A 25,350-nucleotide genomic window follows, 5' to 3' on the forward strand; every position below is an offset into this window, starting at 1 on the left:
ACAAAGTACTTTAATATGTATTCTCCATTTGTAGGGCTTGTATTGCACTTGACTGCCCCTTTCATGTTGTCTGGTTATATTGAATAGGCTGTTGTACAATTTTCAGAAACCAATTCTCAACACCACCTGAACCACTTGTACATAACTTATCGCCAACCACTGTTGAATAGGCATACATAGTTACATAGTTACATAGTTACATAGGCTGAAAAAAGACATGCGTCCATCAAGTTCAGCCTTTCCTATATCTGTTAATTTGTTGCTGTTTGATCCAAAAGAAGGCAAAAAACCCCAGCTTCGCTCTTTCCAATTTTGCACTAACCAGGGAAAAAAATTCCTTCTTGACCCCAAAATGGCAGTCAGATTTCTCCTTGGATCAATAAGCTGTTTCCCCATAATTAAAGATTATATCCCCGAATATTATGTTTTTCCAGGTATCCAGTTGCAGTTTAAACGTCTGTACAGACTCTGATAAAACTACCTCTGCAGGCAGAGAATTCCACATCCTTATTGTCCTTACTGTAAAAAACCCTTTCCTCTGCTTTAGTCTAAATCTCCTTTCTTCCAGTCTAAATGCATGACCACGTGTCCTATGCATAGTCCTGCTTATGAACAGATTTCCACACAATGGTTTGTATTGGCCCCGAATATATTTATATAACGTTATCATATCCCCTCTGAGGCGACGTTTTTCTAAACTAAACAGATTTAAATTAGTTAACCTTTCTTCATAAAGTTTCATACAACATTCTGCGGCTTTTAACAAGCTCTGTATATGCTCCAAAATAAAACTACTGGGAACAGAACTAAATAAATAAATTTGTGTATTTCTTGAACATATATATATATATATATATATATATATATATATATATATATATATATATATATATATATATATATATATATATATAATGTCCAAGGTGAAATAGTAATTTAAATTTGCAATATGCATGTTTTCTATTTATTTGGCAAGCCCTTAAGTGTGGAAAGGAGCTACATATGAATGAAATGCAAGCAGTGTAATGCATTAATGACTGCCGAGTGGCAGCAATATTGAGGCACACAAGATGCATGCTGACGTTAATGGAGAAATTTGCCTGTGGTTATGCACTTGGGAAAAAAAGAAAAAGGCCCACCTGGTTCGTGCCTTTAACCTGGGTATTACATCAGATGTCAGACAAGATTAATTAGATGCCTGCAGTTTGATTCTGTTACGCTGATAGGAAAAACACATTTCCATAATGCAAGGAAGCATTTATGTGGGAAGAAAATCAGTCTGACATTGAGAAAAGGTTCATTGTATTGTCAAAGCTGGTTTTGTAGGGCTTGTCGCTGCAATTACCTTCTACTTAAGTGGTTTGCTTTTTAACATTTTATAATCCTTACAGCTCAACCCTGGAAGCAATAATTATTTATTATGTTAATGGATGAGATTCCCTTTTTTTTTTTTTTACTGCTTTAGACGTTTACAACAGCCATTAAATACTTGTTGCACCTTAGAAATATATAACATGCCGTCGATTTATGCAATTAAAACAGAAAGTAGGAAAAGCCATGATTACTGTGTTAACAGACTGAAAGGGCATCCACTCTATACATAGATTAGATTCTCTTCCCTTCTAAAGATTTCTAGAAGCCTTTCAATGAAAGCTTTTAAGAAGCTCAAAGAAAGCTTAACATTTTGGTTACTGGAGGAGCAATAGAGTCTTTACCAGTTTACCTCCGACCATTATTTTCATTGAGGAATTTGATGCTTTGTTAATGGAACTGTGTCTTCCAAGGTTGAGATGATATGAAGTTAAGGTGATCTCTTTAGGCAGCACAGTCACCAGTGCAAAGCAATTAGATTTTTGTTGGTTTAACCCCTTAATGACAAAGCCTGTACATGTACGGGCTCAAAATGCATTGTTTTCAATGGGTTTCGGGACCGCCCATTGTCCTTAAGGGGTTAAACACAACCTGGAGTAGTATAGTATAGAGCTCTTCAGTACTGTCCCCAAGATACACCAAGATACAGCCTCTCGTTACATATATGACCCTTGGTGTGAGCGGTAGGATCCTAACTGCCTGACTGTCTCTTCGAGTTTGACCTAGAGCCTCTGGGTAAAGTGTTGCTTTCCCTGGTTCACGCTCCTCTTTCTCTGAGGCAAGTGAGTGCCATTTATCAATGCCCACTCTCCACCCAATTCCTTTTTCTGGGTAGCCTACCATGGGAAGTTGGCAGGTATGGGTATTTTCACTGTTAATCGCACTGGAGCTCATGTACAGTTTCCTGTTTAGTAAATAAATACCAGAATTTCTCTATATGAAGGATTTTTCTTTCCCCCGTAAATAATGGTATGACAATGGATTGAGGGCTTTGTGGCATAAGCAATGGTAAAAAGTGTGTAATCCCCACCATGACAATGATATATCACCCATGAGTGCCACTTAAAAGAACCATTGTTTTTTAGGCATTTGAGATCAATATAACAGCTTTCTGTGAAGCACAAATTGTGTTGTGGAATTCATTTATTTAAGATGCCTTCAACATGCTCTCTCTGAAGCTTAGGTTTAATGCTCGCCAACCTCTGACCAGCCAATATTCAGCTCTCAGTAAGTCTCTAATTTGTACACAAAGGCTTAGACCTAATGCAATTAGTAATGTAGCTGACAAATTATCAATCCATAAACCTTGCAGATTCAGAGCAACTCCAGACCAATTGGGCTTTGTAAAGATTAGAGAAGGCACAAAGGAGCACCTATTCTCATTACTCGGGAATTAACCTGTATGGTGCCGGCGATTTAACAACGACAAAAATAACAGATATTGAAGCATGGCCTTCTGTTGTTACAAGCAGGCAGGCAGGCAGGCAAGCAAGGCGTTTTCTGCCCCATCTGCTGTATATAGCCTGGTCATAATGAGAGTTGTAGCCTGTATTGCTGGATGTCGCCATATGCAACTTTTCTACAAAAAAGTGACACATATCTTGAAATTATTATAAATTACTATATTGTGAAATACAATTATTTACACTCTGACTGAGTCCTTTGTGTGCTTCCCTTAGATTGCTGTGTTAGAAGCAGAGATGTAGCATTCTATAGCTCAGAGCCTAACTAGCGCTCTCAGCATCTGGGGCAGGGTTAGCGGTGCCACCCAGCACTCACATCACATGTACTTCTGATGTTGGAAGCCAAAGGTGATGCAAAATGGTTACCCCAGGCACACCTCTCACCTTCTTGTGCCTGGGGTAGCTGTCCCTTTAGCCCCATGGAAGTTAGCTCTTTAGCCCTATCTTTGCCATATATACATATATCCCAAAAGTTCCAGTGCCCACAGTTGGTCGCTTTTGTTGGAGGGGATGGATAGAGGCGAGTCTTGGGTGGGAGAGGTGAATGCGATATATGGTGCTAAAGAACAGACCTAGACTGCTATATAAATCAGCTAGAATATATTCATATATATATATCAAGTTTTCTTCATGTCTTTTAAATTGCTAATGCTTTAAATTAGAAGCACTGCGTGCTCATTAATCAAGAGTAATGGATTGATTTGCTCATTATGTCAGTGTTCTGCCTTAACAGATCATTACTAGTATTTATGAACCTCTCGCGTTTTGAAGTACCTGTGTTCACAGAGTACCACTGGCTGAATGAAAGACGTGCAGTCAGCCAGAATTCATCCCTCTTCTGATTACAACAAAAAAGCAATTTCTTTGTGAAGATTCAAAGCAATGAGAAACTCCACTAACTTATTTCACAGTCAAAAGATAATTCCTCCTCAGATCCCGAGGATGCTGTTCAGGGCTCTCAGTAGATGAGGATAAATTTGTTAAAGCTCTTATATGTCTGTGCTTTACAGCAATATGACTGCTCACTCAGCCTCTCCTAAAGTGCATTAATTAAAAAAAGGGAAGCAAAATGAAATTGGGTTATCTGAAAGGCAATCTGATATTAAAAATGCACTACATTCTCTTGTGTTGTAGGAAAATTGAATGCAGGAATAAGATGGAGGATATATACTGGTACATCATGCACTCAGGCTTGGAAAAAATACCAGAAATACGCGAGCAGAGGAAAGTTATATATACCCACGTATCATGCACTCTGCTTTGGAATAATAAGCAGTAGTAAGAAATGAGATCATACATATATACCTCCACATGCACACACTCACTGTTATGAATAATTCAAACAAACGTTCAATAAGTTACTATCTAACACTATATACAGTATGTAGCATATACACAGTCACTACAAGCACAAGGAATCAAGTACACTTGCGTAGGGCATCAATATATTACAACGGCATGAATGCAAAGTTGCACAATGACCGGCCCCCAAGTTTCAGCATTACTTGTGTACAGTGGGGGACAAGGAGATCAGTTCTTCTCCTTATTTATTATATTTATATGAGCTGGTAGGGAACAGTACCCCCACCCCACCAGAAAACTGGAAGATTAGACCCAACAGTTCTGTAGTTAGTAAGTTTTTTTTAGTTATGTTTCTCCCATATAAGCTATTTAGTATAGACATAACTGAGAACTCTCCATGTTTCGCTGGAGACTCCTGGAGAATCACCGCTTCCCCAGGGGTGACACCTGAATTCTCCAGGTCATGGGAGCGGGGTCCTGATACACCCTACTCCCTACCCATTTCCCCCTTAAATGAGATGTGTCCCATGGCATCAGCGGGACGTCGCACTGACGTCAGTAGGTAGTCCTGGCCGTGTCCCTCAAGGGTAGATGACGGGTAGCCAGAGCCCAAAAGTTCCCAAGTATGTTTATAGAGTGTGCCCTCAAAGTGATGTGAGTCTTCAGGATTAGTAGTGGATAAAGTATGGTATAATGGAAACACAATATATAACTAATTGGTGAGGTACAATGCATTATTTCCAGTGACTGAGCAACATCCTTTATTTTTGCATGACGTCATACCTTATGACATAAAAAGGATCATGACCCAGACTGAGTATTGTTTACTGACTGTTATACAAAGCAAATGTTAAAATTCTGTGTTCTACCTGTACTGATATGATTACTGATATGATTATTACGATTTATTGATTTATATCATTCTCCATCATGTTCCACAGAGCCGGACAATGAATGAACATAAAAAATAGTTAATACACAACACTTTGGATGTACAGAAAAAAGGGCAAAGAGGCCCTCAAACCAGTTTACAATCTAGAAGATTGTGAATTAGGATTAAAAATTAAAAGATGAATTTTAATGAAAAGCAAATATTTAACTACGAGTGCCCCAACAACAAGGGCCAAGCAACAGTGAGCCTGGAAGCTATTCAACCTTTTCTTTGGATTTGATTTTAGGCACAGGCACAGAAATAATACCACAAGTCATATATGATTTCTAAATAGATCATGTAGAATAGATTTATAGAGGTAATATGCGTACATGCTTTTATATACATGAAACAGTCCAGGTTGGCTGGCTTTCATTTAGAAAATGACTCCTGTCATTTTATTTACTGCTTTTTTTGGGCTATATACAATGCGTAAGTTTATTACTTTCCAGAATAAACAGTGAAGTACTAGACTTACTAAAAAAAGACAGAGTGACCTTTAAGTTGTGCATATTTTAGCACATCTCATAAAGGAGCAAATATTGTCTGGGTGAAAGGGAATCAATAGTCAAGGGGCATAGCAGACCAAATGTAATAAGATGGGGAGAGTGGAGTACTATGGCATATTTCATAATGAAAGCCAACATGCTTACATTTACATATATTCAATAAAGTACCACTCGGAGTTGTTAACCACTGGCGTGCATTGATTTATAATCCAGAAAAACAAGTCAGAGTCCTGCTTTTTGATCAGAGAAGCTCCTCTATTATTAGAACATGAGCTGCAGTAGTGATTGGTAAAGAAATTGTAACAGTGAGTCCCTACTGCCTTCAGGAGTCATCATCATCATCAGTAGCCACTAGGGCCAAGGGAATCATTTCACGTTATCACTAATGCTATCAAGGGCTTCACTTTGATGGTTTATATGAGATTAGGGGGATTATATGTTACTCTATAAATTATAATTAATGCCACCATTCTTTCAACATTTTAACCTTCAGATTTGTAATTCTGGTGCATGTTAACAAAGCGGCCTTACAAAAATAGTCATTTTGCTTGTAATGTAAGCAAAACATATAATTTGCATTTTTTTAAAGTAGGAGAAAGCACAAGTGTTGTATTTATTTGTGGGCACTGTAAGGGTATCCATATATTTAATAAACTAAAAAAATATTGCAAGTATATGTGAAACTAATTTGTTTCATTAAGTGAAGATGCAGTTATATTTAAAGTTTTACTATAATGGAGTATATCAAACCAATCTTTATTCTCTATTATTTGTTGATTTACATAGCACCATCATATTTGTCAGTGCTATACAATGGGTAAACAGGACAGAACAACTAGTTGATAACATAAAAATTTGTATAGAAAAAAAGGCAAGGGTTTTACAATCAATTATGGATTAAGATAAAAAATGACAAGATTAATTTTACACATATATAAAATAAAAGAAAATGATCAACTGTGACCACAGGGGCCAAGCAACAGTGAGACAGAAGCTATTTAACCTTTTCTTGAAATGTTATTTTAGTAGGGCCCAAAGGCACTTGAAATCCTGGTAAGCAACATTTGCTTGTAGTAGTTATAGCAGTTATTTTTATCGTTACCGATTACATGATAGTGAATGGACTGGGTGTCCAGCTTCTCCTTATGGAAAGCACAAGATGTGTCTTGTAGAGATTGTTGTTGAGGATACAAGAGAGCACCGTTACCAACTTCCTGTGTCAAACATTTGTCATTGAGCAATAAAAATGCAACTCTAGAAGAGAAACCTATAGCAACTCAAAAAAACAAAACATAGTTTTCAAACTCTACGTTCACATAAGCTTTTATCCTGGACTATGTAATACAGACTTAACCCGAAAGATCTGGGATATTCGATAGCTTTATAAATAGTAAGTCAGTTCTTAAGGAATCCTTATCCCATTATAAGATGATGTATTTGTTGCCAAGAAGGGTTTAAATTTAGCTCCATCTGTTGTCCAGTAATATGAGAAGACTGCAGACATGCATAAGTCAAATTTACTGGTCACAGTAGCTTTGAATTTGTAGATTTTCATTGCTACGTAAGGTGTTTTTTCTACAAAAAATCTAAAAAATAGTCAGTAGCCATTAGCTCAGTATAAAGTACTGTAATCCATAAAATCAACACAGAAAATCATGAATTTCTTATGTACTAAGGATTAAATCAGAGAGATACAAGGATGCTATTGGTGCTAGCAGAGGGCGTGTCCATGGACGCCACTTTGACAGGGTGGAAATTTGCTGCCACAAAGGGAAGTTTTTTTTGGGCGGGGTCAAGTTGTGTGACCTCACGGTAGTAGCATTATGGACAGGATAAGGCTTCTCCATGGTAAGTGAGTTGCATGTGATTGTGTGTGCCTGGGTATGTTAGTGTGTGTTTATGTGTATATGTCTGGGTATGTTAGTGTGTGTGTCTGGATCTGTGTATGTGGGTATGTTAGTGTGTGTTAGTGTCAGTGGGTGTGTTAAACTGTCTGGTTGTTTCAATGTCAGTGTGTGTTAACGTGTCTGGTTGTGTGAGTGTCTGTGTGTCTGAGTATGTCACTGTTTCTGCTTATGTATGTGTGTGTGCATGTCACTTCATGATAAGTTTGATTTTAGTTAATCATGATATAACATGGTGGGTGTGGGCCTGGTTTTGTTGGAGGGAAGGGCATCATTTTGTTTTTGGACCCAGGTGGCACAATGTCTTCTGCCGGCCCTGGGTGCTAGTCACATAAATTTTCACATTTTTGGATAAGATCCAACATGATGTCTACACGTGATGTCTGCTTTAGCATTATTTAACCCTCAAAAAGGCAGGTGAAAGCAGCTTTCTTTTTTTTTTTCATTTTAGCCAATCGTAACCATTGCAGAAATAGACATCCCTGTGAGTGCATCACATTTCCCGAATAGCCCTTCCCTGCAATAAATAATATTATAATTTCCGTCATTTCCTTTTATTTAGTTGTCAATTAACCTCTGTGGTAGCATTTACCAGTATTAGCACTGAACCAGGTAAATGTGTGAGGTTCAGTGTGGCAGTACACAGTGCTAATGGCCCTGCATTTCTTCTCTTAAGATGATGAAAAGGTGATAACATAATGAGGAACTTTTATCACAGATATTTGGTGATGGAGGATAAGAGCCATTTAGTCCAACATGCCATGGCCAGTGTGATGGGGTAAATGCACCAGGGAGCGTGTGTACGATGATTTTAATGCAGCCCTTCAAGATCCATTTGCTATACCTGCCCTTGGTTAAAAGAAACATCTGGTCTCCCTACCTTTCCAGCAGAAATGCGGTCACCCAAATAAACAGGGTAATTTACTGTGACAGATTAAGCACAGCACTACGACCCACCTCGCAATTCAAGCCTATTATAAAATACCACACTGTATAGCAATATAAAACTTTTATAGTGTAACTCAATTAGCAATCGACCCTGACATAGATACATTTAACAAATAGATAACGTGTTGGACTCAAAAGAATAAATAATGGCAAAATACCAAAGGTGCTTAAAGATTAAGAAATCCTTTCTATGGTCACTTGAGGATTTGCACACTGTTTTAGAATTCGATAAACTAAACGTACAGATGTCATTAACACTCATTTTGCAATCCATGCAAGCAATACAGTTATTCTTTTACAGGTGCTTAGGAATAAAACTGGACAAGATACGACTTCCTTAACATTTCATTTATAAAATCACAGTTGCCCAATAGGATCGGTCACAGAACATTGTTTTACTTTGTAGATACTTAGTTTAGCTGATTAGCATTTACTAGAGTTTATACGTTATACATTTCATTGCTTTTGGATTTTTCAGGAGAGCCCCTGGTGTAAAATGAGTATATTATTTAACGCTGGTCCTTTTGCACAGGGATGGAAATTAAGAATAACCAGGACGTGTTCAGCTGCGGGAGCATTGGTTTAAACATTAGCAGGATATCGGCACACAGTGGCTCCGTACATTGTGTTCAGAGGAAGCAGCTACACCTAGTGATCAGCAGTAGATCACAGCAGGCTGAGCTCCACTGAAACAACAGTTCATCATCTCCGCTTGTAGCACACGTTCATCCAAGTGGGAGTTAAAGAGAAACAACAGGTAACAGAAGGGTATTTTTTTTAAAGTGCTTCATGTTTGGGGGAATCGTTCTGTAACTTCATAAAACTTAATTTTTTTTTGGTTTCTGTGCCATTTCTTTTTTATTTATTTATATTTTTTAAGAAATTTCCTGACACTCTCTTCATTTCCTGTTCCTTCTGAAAACTAGTGAGAAAAAGCTTGAGGGGAAGTATGGAGGAAAACCGTCCCACGCCGCCTGGAGAAAACCTGCACGTGTGACTTCTATTATAGGATGGAAACATTTAGTATATGTTCCAAAAAACTACTTTACATAGGAAACACAGTAAAATTTGATTCTGGTACCTAGGATTATATGGCTGTAGTTTAGTTATTCATGGAATGGTTGGCAACTTTTAGACTCCGAGCAGGCTCAGTAAAATGGCCTTAAATATAGATTTCTATAACCTATTCTCTCCCTTTCTCCACCCAAACCAGCCTACATAACGCCGATGGCATCCTGTTGAAAACATTTTCCTGCTGAAGATATTTTCAAAGCGTTTAAAGGTGCTGTTCCACTTAAACTATTTAAACAAATAATTAATTATACCATATAGAATATTAAACAAATATACCTTAGCATCTCTCATTCTATTCTTTCTTTTGAAATAATTACTGTTTACTATGGCAGATGTAAAAAAAAGCATATGACTGTGATAATAAAAGATGCGAATAAGTAGGAAATAAAATAAAAGATTCATGTACTGAATAGTGGTTAGACTAGATGGTCTAGTCGGGTCCTATGCTCAACACTGAAGAAGAGCGTGACATAAAACAGAAGTCTTTCCTAAGCAGACTATCCTGCTGCACTTTCAAACAACCAAAATCTTAAAAGAACAGTATGTCAAAAACATTATTTTGACATGACTGTTCTACTTAATGAAATATATCACTCCTTCCTTATAGGATGTTTGTATATACAGAGTGTCAAGAAAATGTAAGTGAACCCTTTGGAACTACCAGCATTTAAGTTGTCTTAAAATATGATATCATCTTCATCCATGTTACAATAATAGAATTGAGTTGTAAGGGTTAGAAAGTCAGCTCAAAGAGTTTACGTATACATCAGTCCACAGTTGTGACTACTCTCTCTAGAAGTGGGTGATAAGCCAATATGACTCCAAGGGCACAAGGCAGATTCCTGAATGAGGTGAAAAAGAACCGTAGAGTAATCTCTAAAGGCTTGAAGGAATCATTGGAACTGGTTTACATCTGTGTTCATGAGCCTACATATGCAAAACATTGAACACACAACAAGTCCATGGCAAGACACCACAGAGGTAGCCGCTGGTCTCCACTTTTAAATCGCTGTTCACCTGGAGTTTGCTAAAGAGCAGCTTGACACTCCACAGCGCTGACGGGAAAATGTTTTGTGGACTGATGAAACTAAGGTTGAATTATTTGGAAAGAACACGCAGCACAACATATGACATAAAAAGGGCACTGCATACCCACATGAAAACATCATCCCAATGGTGGAGGGAGCAACATGATTTATGGCTTGCCATAAGGGGCCAAATTCCCAAGTTTATGAAGGTGTCATGAAGGATAATGTCAGGATGGCTGTGTTATGCAGCTGGACAATGACCCTAAACATCAAAGTAAATCTACTAGAAAAAAAGAAAATCCACCCTTTGGATTCCATAAATAATGCACTCGAGCCTGTAGTATATTTACCTTTGGGGCTGCCCTAAGTCTAACCTACGGCAGCACCTTCAGTCCCCTCCACCAGCATGGTCTGGTCTCTGAAGTGCAGGATATGACATATATGGAGGCTGTGCTGAGCCGGCACAGCATCCGTAGCATAATTACAGTAAGTCGAGTGAAGATATCAAAGATCTCCCTTGTACCTGGTTTATTGTGGGCTGAGGCACCAAGGGGGTTGATTGCTCGAGAGGCCCCCCCCCCCATTTTAGCTAGTCTGCCTAGGCTGGGATGCGTCACTGACTCCAGCTGTTGTAAGACATTCTGTTCACTGTTCCTGCTAAGGTGAGCAATCCAGGACTAAAATGACGAGAACTCATTATCAAGCCCATACTTGTGGTCTAGAAACAGCTAAGGGACCAAACTAGAAAACTGTCATTTTAGATTATAATATTGATATTTTTTTTTCGTATTAAGTTTCTAAATATGGCTGTTGAGGGCTGATTTCAGAAAATAGATAATAATAGAAGCTCATCATGTTGGTCTACTTGAAAGGCTGTAATTTTATCTTAAGAAATAACAGCAGCTCCTCAATGAAATTGCATCACTGTTCTACCCCATACAGTATTTGTTATACTACACGTTATTAACAGCAAAACTTTAATCAATGTCTCAATAAAAACCATTAAGCTTTGCAATATAAAAGTTTGCAAAAAACACACAAATGCCTGCCACATTTTGATAGCATTAATTGCTGTCACAATGGGTCCAATACAATAACTCCTGAGGAAAAGTCTAAATTTTCTATTTAGCAAAGAACACAATTATTTCGAAAGCAAACATGGAAAATGAACTTCAGAATTTGATAACAAAAATAAGAGTGACACGTAATAGCTTACACTCCTGACTTTCTATTGTGTTCTCTGCTTACAGCAAAGCTTTTTAAATTTTAAGTAATCACAATTTAATGTGAAGGCTTTCTTTTCAGAAGTTGGGTGCATTGTTCTTTTCAGTGTTTGGGGAGGGTGCTGCCTGGGACTATTCTGTACGCCGACTCTCGATGGTTTACTATAATGACAGACTGTGCTACTGTAAACTGAAAAAAAGATTATAGGTACTACAGCACATAGCCTTGGGTGAAAAAACAACAGTTTATTTTAGATAACTTTAACCCAACTGAAAAGTGAAAGTGTGTCTTGTATAATTCTCTCTTGTATTATGGGAAGCTTTTTAAAGAAACAGTAAAGGCACAGAACAAATGAACATGCTCATTTTAAATTATATAAAATTTAAATCATTTACATTTGTTTTGTTTTGTTTTTTAAAACGTCAAACCCTGGGTATCTAGGTCTGTTCACCCTTTAAACATAGGGGGATGCTGAGAAACATAGAAACAGAATTTGATAGCAGATAAGAACCATTTGGCCAATTTAATCTGCCCATGCAAAGACTTAATAATGTGTTACCCTCTACCAATTCTGTTGGAAGGCTGTTCCAAATTTCTTATCCTATAAAATGGTAATGAAAACTGGTAATTAACTTGCCCTCACAATTATCTGTAAGCCTCTCCACTTACACTCTGTTTATTTCTGCTAATATCATGCTCTTGAGGTAAATTTAAACATGGTAAAAGTATGACCATACCCAAAATAACATTACAGCTTCTCACTTCATGTCTGCCCCATTGATTTGCACTTAAACCTCCCTCACATTCATTCTCTTACTAGCGTGAGGCTATTTACGAGTCCCTCAACTGCGTGAAGTCGGAAGGGGGGTTAGTTGGTAGGGGACCTGTCTCTGAACCTCCGATATTTCTGGTCATACTCCGACAGCAGGGAAGTATTAAGGGGTTAATGCGGCAAATGGAATGTAAAACCACAAACTATATGTGGAGTGAATAATAATATTTTCAGAGTGTTTCCTTGTGTTACAGCACTGGCACCCGACTGCAGGCCTACAAGCTGGATGAGACCTCAAGGATCTTGTACACCTCCCATATAACCCACTGGGGGTTCTTTTTGTACATCATTAAAGGAAATGTCACTCCTAATTTATTATTTTTAATATTAACCCTACACTTTCCAATATCTAAGCATAACAGAAACTACTTTTTGGAGGTTATGTATAAAAAAATATTTTTAACAACGCAGCAACTGAATATTAGGTCCAAGCAAGAAGATTATAAGACCACTTTTTGTATCTTAGCATATCTAGCAAGCTTGTTTGCTAGTTTTGATTCCTCTCCGAACCTAGCTGGACAGGAAAAATGTACTGGGAGCTCATGGACATTCTCCCGGTGTTTCTGCATGCAAGAGCAGCAATGCATGTACAGATTCTTAATGCATTCTCAGTCCATGAAAAATAAATTCTGGATGTGTGTGATGCTTTAATAGCATTTAATAACATTTGCGTGTCCACCTTTTAGAGTCAGTCTTCTGGAGTTTTTGTTGTAATGTAATTATGTTTGATTGAAACAGATCACTACACATGCAAATTAACAGAAATGACTCATATCAGTGATGTTATTAATAGTGATTAATGATTTTGTACCACATGAGGTTATTATCAGGTATGCATATTCAAGAATGGAGTCTTTACAAAAATATTTAAAGTGACATAAGCTTTTGGGACCTCAGAGGTTTCTTTCGCCATCTTAAGAAGAGAACTCTAAGGCCCCAAAACCTATGTGACTTTACATATTTTTCTGCATCGGTCCAATACAACATATCAGCTTCAATTAAAGACTGTTTTCTCATGGACTGATATTGCTACATCCATTTTAATAGTTAAAAAATGGCAACCTTGTGTGTCCCCATAAAAGCACAGGGATCTTAGCATATGTTAAAGTATAACCATCAGAACTAAAAATGTCAGGGAATGAGTTAAATGGACACTTTTTTTGGCTATGTCATCTCGATCTGGCAGACAATGTGTGAAGCTTCTTGTGAAGGAAGGAAAAATGATTAGTCTGAAAAAATAACATTAGTCTGGCCTATGCCGTCCAAAAACAACATATACTCTATAAAGGTAGCCCTTATTTATAGAATATTTGTAGAAAATAATAGTAAAATGTGTGGTGTGTGAATATACATGAGAAAATACATGAGACAAGTAGTTAAAGAAGCTGCAGTGAATGTAGTTAGCCAGTCAGAACTGCTTGCAACCTATAAAAGCTGAGAGATTTGCTTACTGCCAACTGGTTACACGTGGGGTTTCATTTAGGTGACTTTGTGCTGAAATAACCCTTTTAAGAAACTTTCTTTCTTTTTGGTCCTTAAAGGGGCAGCTACACCATTTAGTTTTTTTCAGGGCACAGTAACACAAGCTGTGTTTGCTTCATCACTTGCTGGAACGCAGGCAGCATTTAAAGGGCCAGACGTGCATTTTTCTTTCACTTAAGAAAACTGAGCTTACTCCACTGATATAGTGAATTCCAGATAGGGTCTCTCATATTAGATGGCCAACAGCTGACATTTGTCAGCAAGCAGAGATAGGTGTTCTGCATATGCATGCACAAGTATTTGGTCCCAATGTATTCTTCAGTGGAAGCTGAGTTCAGGATTGAGCTCAGAAGCAGTGAAGAAAAAAATAAGCAAACATTTTTGCTGTTCACCAAAAGGTGTGTGAGAGATTACCCAAACATATGGAAGAAGGTACTCTGGTCAGATGAGACGAAAATTGAGCTTTTTGGCCATCAAGGAAAATGCTACATCTGGCGCAAACCCAATATCTCTCATTACACGAAGAACACCATCGACGAGGACTGGGAAACTAGTCAGGATTGAAGGAATGATGGATGGTGCTAAATACAGGAAAATTCTTGAGGGAAACCTCTTCCAGAGATTTCATACTGGGACTAAGGTTCACCTTCCAGCAAAACAATGAGCCTAAGCATACTGCTTAAGCAACACTCGAGTGGTTTAAGACGAAACATTTAAATGTTTTGGATGGCCTAGTCAAAGCCCAGACCCTAATCCAATTGAGAATCAATGCACACTCAAGTTTTCTATGTGTCCTATTCCCTTGTTTGTTTCCCAATAAAAAATATTTTGCATCTTCAAAGTGGTAGGCATGTTGTGTAAATCAAATGATACAAAGTCCCAACAAATCCATTTTAATTCCAGGTTCAAACGCAACAAAATTGGAAAAATGCCAAGGGGGTGAATACTTGCCCAGACTTTCTATGTTTTTGGTGGGAGAATAGGGGTACTTTTTACACCAACAGAGACGACATCTGACATGCCTGTTCATTTAATAGTGCATATATTCTAGACATGTCCTTCCTTATCATCAAGGATACACACTTAACACATTGTTTAATAATCCACAAGTTAATTGGAGAAAATCTTATAACTCCTTGAAAGGTTGCGGCCCTTCAGGACACCCCTGCTCCATTCAGTCTACATGACTTAATGCTGGACTTTTTTTCCTCAGGAAGTTTAACACAATGAGCTGCTATTATCAGTCGTAATCCTACTTCCTGTATGAAAGCATAGTCTGCATCCATCTATTCTCTCATTCTAACACATTCAGTGCTGGGAAGCCATACAATTTATTGCTTGCACACCACCTGAGTGCCGATTCTGAGTGTTTGCGAATTCTGAGTGACTGCACATGTATCAGACACTCACACTGGTATAATAATTAGGAGTTCAGAATGAAAACATTGGTAGGAACGCCTATGTTATTAAATAAAAACTGTTATATACAATCATGTAGGACTAAATTGATATATAAACAAATTCATTCAATTATCTGGATATTAGGATAGAGTGTACATGTTTTAAGGCTGAATGAATGGCTTTTGTTGATTTTTTTTTCCGGTTAAAGGGCCGTCATGCCCGTTAAAGAAAATTATATCAGTAACACAGGCTGTGTTTGTCACATCACTGTCCTTGTCTCAGTGCTATCCAAGTAGCTTGCTTGCTTGCTTGCTTGCTCATCCAGCGGCAGGTGTCTATTCATTCCCCCCTTTCAGGTGGGTTCCATTGTCATTAGCGTGGAAACATAGAAAATTACCATGACTGTTGCTTTAAATAACGTGTGCCTCAAAACCTCTTATATCTTGGCAGACCTTAAGGTAATTGAAATCACACTGCTATTCCAGGATACTGGGGGAAGCAAGGGTCCATTTGTATTTGTTCCTAAAAGCAAATCTATGAATAGGGTGGCCAAAAAAACAGCTCTCCAGTTGTTGTGTAACTACGATTTCCTTGATTCTCAGCCAGCCAGAAGACTCTCTAATTGTCCATAGGAGAACACAGAGAGCAGACACTTTAAGGGGCTGCCTTAAGAAGTACTTTTCTGGTACGGCATTTAAAATTTTAGAAGGAATGAAGATCAAACTCCAATGTCTGTCTGTGCAGGTATAAATGCATGTTTGCATATTTATCTAGAAGATGTAAATACATGTTTTTAAAGAAATAACCTTTTGTTTGTATTATACAATTATACAAACTAAAGAGTGATACATGTGGTTATTGAATTGCAGGTTTAGTGGTGTTGCAACATAGCCATTCCCATGAGGCTATCTATCTAGAGAAAACAAGTATTCTCAAAGATGTTTTTATTATTGATACTGTATATAATATAAACACATTTGGGGTCTCAGACATCCACAAAGTGAAGAATGACAGATGTTCATTGCAACAGAATGGTCATACCATTATGGATGTTCTAGCGTCATCAGGATTTCTACCTTTTAAGGTAAATTCTAGTCATGTGATGGCTTCAATAGAGTAATTATGGGCTAAAGGTTAAAATGTTACCCTAAAAACACCGGACTGGTGGGAACTCTATTCACCAAGTGAACTCTCCATTAAGCGGTACACCAGTAATATTCCACTTACGGCTATACATGCATGAAGTTATTACTATAACCAGTAAATAACTCAGTAATAATGGCATAGAATATTAACTAGCATGAGTATGCTGAGTTTATTCTTAAAATTACTTTTTTTTTCACAAGATATTATAGCCTTCAAACGCCTGTAATGCATAAGCTTACATCGGTAACCATGGTGAAAATGTAAACACAACTGTGATTAAAAAGTTAAATGCACAATATAAAACAAACTCCATACACTAGAATCTAACTTCTGGTGGAAGTGGCCCCAAGAGGATTTTTCTGTATGGCTCAACATATGAAGAACTTGGAAACTTACTATTAACTATTAAATGGAAACATTTGCTCTCACAGTGAATCTGATGATTTTAGATTTAAGGCTAATTCTCATATATATATATATATATATATATATATATATATATATATATATATATATATATATATATATATATATATATATATATATATATATATATATATATATATATATACACATATATGCCACTTCTGCCAACAGCTTCCGCCAAGTATCAGTAGTACAAGATCACCCCCCCCCAAAAAAAAAGCACTGACTGTCCCGATCAAGTCTTGGGTGATTTTTAAGAGAATCTCTACCCTACATATTTCTTCTGTTCTGCTGCATCACTTGATTTCATAATGAATTGGCATATGTCCTACATGGCAAAGGGGCAAAACAGTGCGCAATTCAAAACTATTATTTAGATTAAAATGAATGTGTTATTTTTGTTACTTTCAACTGTTTGTTGAAAGGTTACAATACCTAATAATACAAAAAGAGACACAAGATTAAATGCAAAAATAAATATTTATTGATGTAATAACCCTTTCGTGACCAGAGCTGTGTACTGTAAATAATATAGATAACTGGGGCAGTAAGTAAGTCACTAGATGTGGGAAAAAAACACAGATACATAATAATATAAACAACAACAGCCATTATTATATATAAATGTTACCTGTGTGCCAGATGTCAAAAGGTTTAATGAAAATGGAAAGTTACATGTACAGTATTTATAACACTAGCAAGTTGGGTCATTATAAACTTACTTTTCTTTTTTTCCCTTTTGAATTTTTCTAACTGCAGCTTGTAAAGAATGTCTGATGGAGCTTTCCCTGCAAGAGCAGTGGAAAATTGGAACAAAGCACAGAGTATCTCTGCCATGTATTCAACAGACAGACTATTATGAAAGAGACAAGCTTCGGAGTTTCACTAATGCAAAAGGCTCACAGACCAATATGAAGGACGCTTTACAGACAGGAAGCAAAAGTGTTCCAATAAATCCACGTATTGCAATCCACAATAAAACATAGGTGGAGGTCTATGGGATCTAGGAGATACGGATTACCAGTTATAGGTCTACTACAGGGCCGCGTCCATGGGTTTTTGTTATCCTGTAACATGCCTATAGTGGAAAGCTTTCAGCATAGCTCTCAAGGCATATCTGTTAGACTTAAAGACATTCCAATGTAAATATCGACATGATAATAAAAATACATAGTTTCTGGGTGATACCTGTGCATGACCCATGGGACCTTAAGAAGAAGTAAGAACTACAAAAAGCTTTATCATTAACACTACTTAGTTTCAGAAGTGCCCCTCTTAGTAACACAGTTTGAACGGTATAAACTGTAATTTGATTAATCATAGCAATAAAGTATTCACCGCATTTGCAGAGTAGAGATAATGGAGCCAAGCTTGAAATAAAATAAAAAAAAAAAACATACAAGGAACGTGAAAGAAGTAACTCACTATGAAGTATGCAAAAGTCATACATATTATAAGATGTATTCGATTTCTTGCATTACTTCATTCCATCATCACTACAGTTACATCTATATACTCAGCACTGTGCAATGTACTAAATTAACAGTTTAACAAGAGTAAAATATCAGGATATTACACAAAATAACATAATTGCCAGTATTCAGCAATGCAACAAGAACATAGTACATAATATGACAACTAAAATAAATTCTGGCAAAAGAGATCATACTATTTTCACTCGGGAAACAACACAGTGATTGGGTGAATTCAATTGAAAGCAGCTGATAGTCTATCTGGTACTTAGTTGCTGTTAAATGAGTTAAGGGTCTGCACATCAGTTATATTACACTGAAATGCAGATCCGCCAATAGTTTGGGTGATTAAGACTGCCTCTCACAATATAAAAATGCATTAGATGCAGGTAGTATAGCTACTGGCTGTCGCTCAAGAAATCACAAAGGGATTGTGTTAAGTAATCCAAAATCTGCAATAAAGTACCATTGTACACTTGTACAGAATGTCATTATTGTAGTTGCCTATAACAGGATTAACATTGGCTGTGTGTGCACAAACTATATGCCCCATCGCGATATGTACTAAGAAATTGAAAACAAGGGAAGAGCTGTTGACCTTTGTAAGACCACAGCAAAAGATGCAGAAATGGAATTGGACATGAATTAAATGTATTCTTGGTCATAGATGGCTTTTTCTCGCCACCATGAGTCCCTTAATGGCAATTAGTTAACCCCTCCTTTACAAGTTTATATACAAGGCTGCTAAAACCACTGACATTAAGACTTCAAAACAAAACAATAGTAACTTCAAAATGTTAATATTTTAATAAGACTGCCGATAAAAAGTCATCAGCTCTCATAGGAAACTGACTGATTGACTCTTTTGGTTTCAGGCAATTGGGTTGCTCACAGTTCTATGGCATGGAGAGGGTTAAAGGGAATTATCATTTCCAAAACCTTTAACAGCTCAAACTTAAAAAAATTGGGTATAACACAGAACCAATAACTGGATGCACTATAAATCCAGATAATAATGCTCAGTAATGCTTGATTCTCAATCAAAGTCCAAGAAGTTGTCTGACACTGGATATATTCTTCTGCACACATGCCAAAGTCAAGTCTAACAAGTTGTGCATCTGGTTCTCTGCATCTGTCTGGGACCCAAATTTTCATTGTTCCCTGTGTCTTCCATGTGTAAGCAGGAGATGACAAACCCAAAAGGAAATTGCCCTGTTTACTTTAATGGGGGGGGGGTAAGGCAGGAAAACAACTGGAGAGATAAGAGATTAGAGGAAATAGGGTGGACAATAAGGAGACACAAAAGTAGATGAAATGAAATAAAGGACTAGAAAAAACAACTGTGTCTAATAGAAAGCCATGGAAAGTCGCCCCTCTTTTTTTTACAACTTTGCACAAATTATTAACATCATTACTAGTGGAGATAGAAAATTAAAATGCTAAAAAAATATTATGTGACCCAGAGAGAGTACAATTCACATAAGGTTTGGATACAGGTTTTGTGATCCTGTGTTAACTGTTTACTGGCTTTTAACATTGTGAAAAAGTTACCCATCAGCTGTAAACTATCCAGTGGAAATCTGCAATAACACAATTAATGAAATCATTATGTGAACAATGGTCTTTGGAGGATTCAGTAGAAGTGTGATTAGGATGCTAAAGCAGTAACTGCTAACAGAATACCCTGTGTTTGTGTGTACTCTGAATACTGGTCCATTGACATGCCAGAATACACGTGTGTGCAACATCTACTGCTGTTCACAAGGGATGGTGAGACAGATGAGTCTTTCCCATACTGCTGGTATGATCAGGCTATAGTGCCAGGGGTTTTCCACTATTCCTGTGCACTGCAACTCCCATTAGGATCTAGATTGGAATGGGTTCCCTATGCCTGGATAGATCTCAAATCGTGAATTGGTGGGTTCTGATTAGCTGTCACAAAGCCGAGATCTGATGCCCTCTCAGTCCTGGCTGTGCTGACAGCTTCCCTTTTATTTCCTAGCAGATCGACCATAGATCCCATAACATTCCATGGAAGTGATTACCACATCCGAGGAAAGCTTGTGGTCAGCCCCAGCCCAGGCTGAGTTGTACAGAGTGAAGCAATCCCATAAATTGTCACTTTCCTCATCCCATGATCCTGCTGTCATGTGAGTGTCTGTTTACTGCTTACACTCAGTGTGTGGGTTTGTGTACCTTCTAGAGCCCTGTACTTTCTCAGACTGCATGGCTGGATTCCTTTTTCAGGATTATATTAATGTATGAGAAGGAAAGTCCTGTTGACGAGACTGAAACATCTCTAGAACAATATCCAAGTGCATCCTGTACACAGTCAAGCTATGTCCTAATGAATGATGACCTCAAATATTTCTGTTTACACCTGCCGAGTATACAATGTAGCATTTCTGTGCATATATTTGGTTTTGTAGCATTTTCGTTCTATAGAGCTGTAGAGTGTAGTGGAAGAATATATCCCTGGCAGATACGAGCAGCCTGATGGAAGAAACTTCCCTAAACCCAAGATCCCCAAATCACATCGGGCCAAACAACATCTACAACAACCAAGGTACAACCCCACTGAAGAACCACCTGATTTCATCCAGTGCAGCTCTATCCCCATCCTTAAAACAGGGGTCTACAAACCACCTCTACTTTAAATGCGGCTACTTCTGTACGCACTACGACTAACCATGGCTAACACTACACGCGCGACGGCTCCCACGAATAACACGCGTGACCCCCCCCCCAAAAAAAATATTCACTTACCTGAGTACGTTTGAAACGCTACAGCAGGTAAAAGTCCAGCCAAAGTCAGCAGGCAACTTGCAAATACTTTCCCCATGACAGCTCCGGTGACCACAAAACAACGCAAAACAAAAAACAAGTGTCAATAATAAAAATATAAAATCAGTGCTTATAAAAAAAAAGTATGGTAGTTCTTCCTTTCCACTCCCCCTTCGTGGGTTTTGGTGGAGTAGAAGTTGCAGCTCTTCTTCTTCTCCCAATATCCCACTTGCTTGTAATAGTCCTGTGTGGAGGGGAGTGTCACTGGCCCCCTGCCCGATCTCTGTATATAGTAATAGGAGTGGGTCCTGCAGCAGCTCCTCTCTGGCAGTGCCAGTGCGCCGCCTCTCTTACTCTCTGAGCTTCGCGTTCTGGATTTGGAACTCCGGCGCTGAGAGAATTCTAACCCCTCCCGGCGAACGTTCGAACGGTGACGTCACGCACATCCAGGCGCACTCACAGCTGTGCGCGTTTCTCACCCTCATCCGCAGATGATAGGATCGAAACATAGATATGACGGCAGACAACAATTCAGCTCGTCTAGGAGAACCATATGCCGATCTCATGTATGTTGGATTTCCTTCGCTGTATGAGCATCATCTTCTGCAGGGAGGCTGTTTAACTCATCTACCACCCTCTTAGGAAAGTAAAACTTCCTTACATTACATCTAAGCCTCATTCCCTCCTTTGAAATAAACTTCCTTCTTTGTTAAATCCCTTTATGAATTTAAATGTTGCTATTGCATCTCCACTCTCTTTCTTCTTTCCTCCAAGCTACGCTGTTTCTTCTGTTAGATGCCTATTTAACTATTGCATGCACGAGAAAGGTACCAGACCATATTGTGCCCCAGGTGGCATTAGACACAAAAGTTCTAGTAATGTTAAATTATTTTTTGTTGCTCCTGACCCCAATAATTAAAGTGTAAGTGAAATTTATTAACTAGGCATAAAAAAAAACATTATGCAGAAAAACACAAAATTGTTGTTTTAGTTCTTTATTTCTTATCCATTGTGGATATTTTCACATTTATGCTGGCAAACACACCTATAATGCAACATGATTTTGAATGCAGTGTACATGAGACTGAGAATGGGAGTCGTAGTCCACAACAGTTAGATTTCTAATGATGTACCATGATGATGTCATAGGTCTCAGAATTATTAGCAACCAAGTGGCAGGGATAGCTGCTTTGTACTTGCATTATTCTGAGCATGCCTGTAGCTGTAGCTATTGTATAAAAAATCATAATAAGTGAGTGATCCACATATGCCCGGTGCTATACGTTGCCTTCAGCGGCAGGACTCCAAATCACCCACGGACTTAAATGTTAATGCATAGTGATATTAAAAATACACATACATTTTGATTGCCCTTAAAACCGGAGCTGTGATAGTATGTTAAGTAGCTTCCTTATCTACAGCTGACTCAAAAATGTTTTAAAACAAATTGAATCATATCAATAATTTATAATTACTTAAAATGATCAATAATGATAGGCAACCACTTTGGTAAAAACATAGTCCATCAACTTTATAAATATTAGAACATGTTTAAAACGTAAGCAGAGCAGAATCACAGGCAACTTATCCTGAGCTAAATATTGCTTACAGAAATTCACAACAATTTCCAGGTATAAAAGCTTAGTTTTTCATGACAGTCTTCATAAGAGATATAGGGATTGGTAACATTAGCCGAATCAGTTAAGGCACAAACTGCCCATTAAAAAGATCAACCTGTTTCCTAAGTATGAGCAAGATTGGGATGCATTCTTTCCGAAACTGAATTGAAAGTGCGTGGTAGTCGGTCCCCTCTTATAGAGATGCCATTCTCGTCTCTGATCACTCCTGGTTTTAATTGGTGCTCCGCATGTTGGTACCTTACATTCTCCGACATTGACTTGTGTGTGGGGGGACTGATCAGTAAGAGATGAAATGCGTCTAATGACCTTGGTATTTTTTTAGATTTGGGAGTTATTTTATGAAGCTTAGTTTTCATGCAAAGTGGAGCACCTAACAGAAAGCTCCATTGGTTGCTATGGTGATTACACCACTTTGATCATTCTGGATAGAATTGGCCAGTGCTTAAACTAGATACCAGAAACCAGGGTAGTCATTAGGGAAGTACAACCAGGAACCATGTATAGGGTACAGGAAGGTGGGGCAGGGGCCCTGGCTTCTCTGAACTGTTAGGGGCCCCCCTCATTGGCACTCACAGCCTGATACCCAGGACTAGACCCTGATTGCCTGCTGTTTGTGGACCCTTGCAAGCCTTGGGGCCAAGGTAGCCTCTAGCTGGGATTGGGGCCCAGTGCCCCCTTTCCAGGCTTTAGGGTCTGGTGGCCCCATTTTGAGCAATGGGAGGGAGTGAGAAGAGCATGTGGCGGGACAGAGTAGACAGCCACGTCTTTAGTCTGATACTGGCCCTCAAAATTTTGGGTGGCCAATAACTACGAGTGGTAGAGGAAGAATGCTGGGGCATAAATCTTTTGAAGATGCTTTATACTGAGTTTTATTTTAGTGGATTATGGGAATGTATTTTAGTGGTACATCGAATTGATAAACTTAGAAAGATGGTTTCTTTGAAAATAAAAATGTTAGAAAATGTGTTTTTTTGTACTGCATCATATAATTTACACGTCAGTCGGACATAAAAATCCCACCATATAAATTATGTAGATTCATTTAGATTTAGAAAGTAATCCATTACTTGTTAAAATAATTTTGACAGCATGTAAAAGTTTTATTGAGAACATTTGATTGAAGTGTTTCAGCTACTTGTATCTTACCTCTGTGTTTCTCAAACAATGGCTCTATAATTGCATTTCACAAAGACCAGAGCAGAAAGAATAATTTACTTGTAGCATGTGTGGGCTACACAATTAGTCTATATGAGCATGAGCAAAATGTGATTTGCTTCCTGAAAGTAAAACATGGGAAAAACTTATCTTTCGTGGAAATAAAGTAGAATACGTTCAGCTTATCTTAAGTTGCCACTGCAGTGTATTCTTCTTTTCCATAACTTTGAAAAATGTAAACCCGATCAAACAGGCAAAAAAAACAACTCCCACGATCCTTAGTCAGGCGGCCGATGCTTGGACATGAAAACTCTACTTGATAGAGTAGGGACATGCAATTCAAACTATTTGTTTTGTTCTCATAATAAATTGTCCACAGTTATGTTTGTGGAATTATTTAAGCTCTGAAAACAGTTAAAATTTTTATGTTGTGCTGTGTTGCATGCGGTAAGATATCCTGGCCTAGGGCGCCAGGGGCGGCAGACCCGTGCTACAAAAATCTTTGTTCTCCCCAACTGGCCCATTTATGCTATGGAGCCCTGAGCTACAGTATCTCACATGGACTTGCGCTCTGTCTGTGACATCAGTACCTGGCGCTTTTGTATGTAGACTAGGAAATATATGTCTTGCACAGTTTTTTCTTCCGCTTCTTTCCAAGAGCTTATAAACTTTAATTGACTAAGAGTGTCTGGATGTGATGTCATGTGTGTGCTGGTCATAAGACTTACAAGGGCAAGCAATGTCATACCACCTGAGAAACAGGTTATAGCAGAACTATTGTAAAGAATAGAAATGGTTATGTGTATCACAAATGTTTTATAGAAATCCTGTTTGTCACTGTCATGTGTGGTGTTTGTGAGTATGGGTGATAAACATTATTATTGTATCTATTTTTTCCATTCTCCAATGAAACACAATGTAGTCATTTTAATGTGTCTTTTAGGGTCTGTTTAAAGAATGGGTTGTGGTTTAATTAAGTTTCAAGGGGTAAACTTGTGCAAGTTAGACAAAGAAAATGCTATACAACTAATGGACACAGGGTTGCTTCTTCAGTTATAGTCATGTTATCCGACGACCAAATTGACCTGGAGATCACTCCATTGCCATTTTCCACAACTAACTTGACTGATAATCAACTTTACAACAGGCAACTTCAACTCAATGGCTCTTGAGTGCAACTCAAGACCGAACTCAACAGAAGTTGACACCTTGGTTTCATATAAGTAAGTTGCTGATTATGTTGGCTAAGTTAAGTGAT

At 38.0% G+C, this 25,350-nt stretch overlaps 1 protein-coding gene across 5 annotated transcripts in view; it reads right to left on the reverse strand.

Annotated features, from left to right (window-relative positions):
• The window catches only part of PTPRM (protein tyrosine phosphatase receptor type M), a 321,476-nt gene extending 299,816 nt beyond the window's left edge, over positions 1 to 21,660 (reverse strand). For 3 of the 5 annotated variants that reach the window (XM_053468210.1, XM_053468205.1, XM_053468206.1), the window contains exon 1: positions 21,280 to 21,659. In XM_053468210.1, coding sequence (XP_053324185.1) covers positions 21,280 to 21,355 — 76 coding nt within the window. In that variant the 5' untranslated portion in view covers positions 21,356 to 21,659. Of the gene's footprint in view, positions 1 to 21,279 lie in introns of all 5 variants that reach the window. The other 2 variants (XM_053468204.1, XM_053468203.1) reach the window with 1 other exon arrangement.
• Between the last annotated feature and the right edge of the window lie 3,690 nt (positions 21,661 to 25,350).

The sequence above is a fragment of the Spea bombifrons genome, chromosome 5 (assembly GCF_027358695.1).
Source record: "Spea bombifrons isolate aSpeBom1 chromosome 5, aSpeBom1.2.pri, whole genome shotgun sequence".
In the NCBI taxonomy this organism is placed as follows: Eukaryota; Metazoa; Chordata; class Amphibia; order Anura; family Pelobatidae; genus Spea; species Spea bombifrons.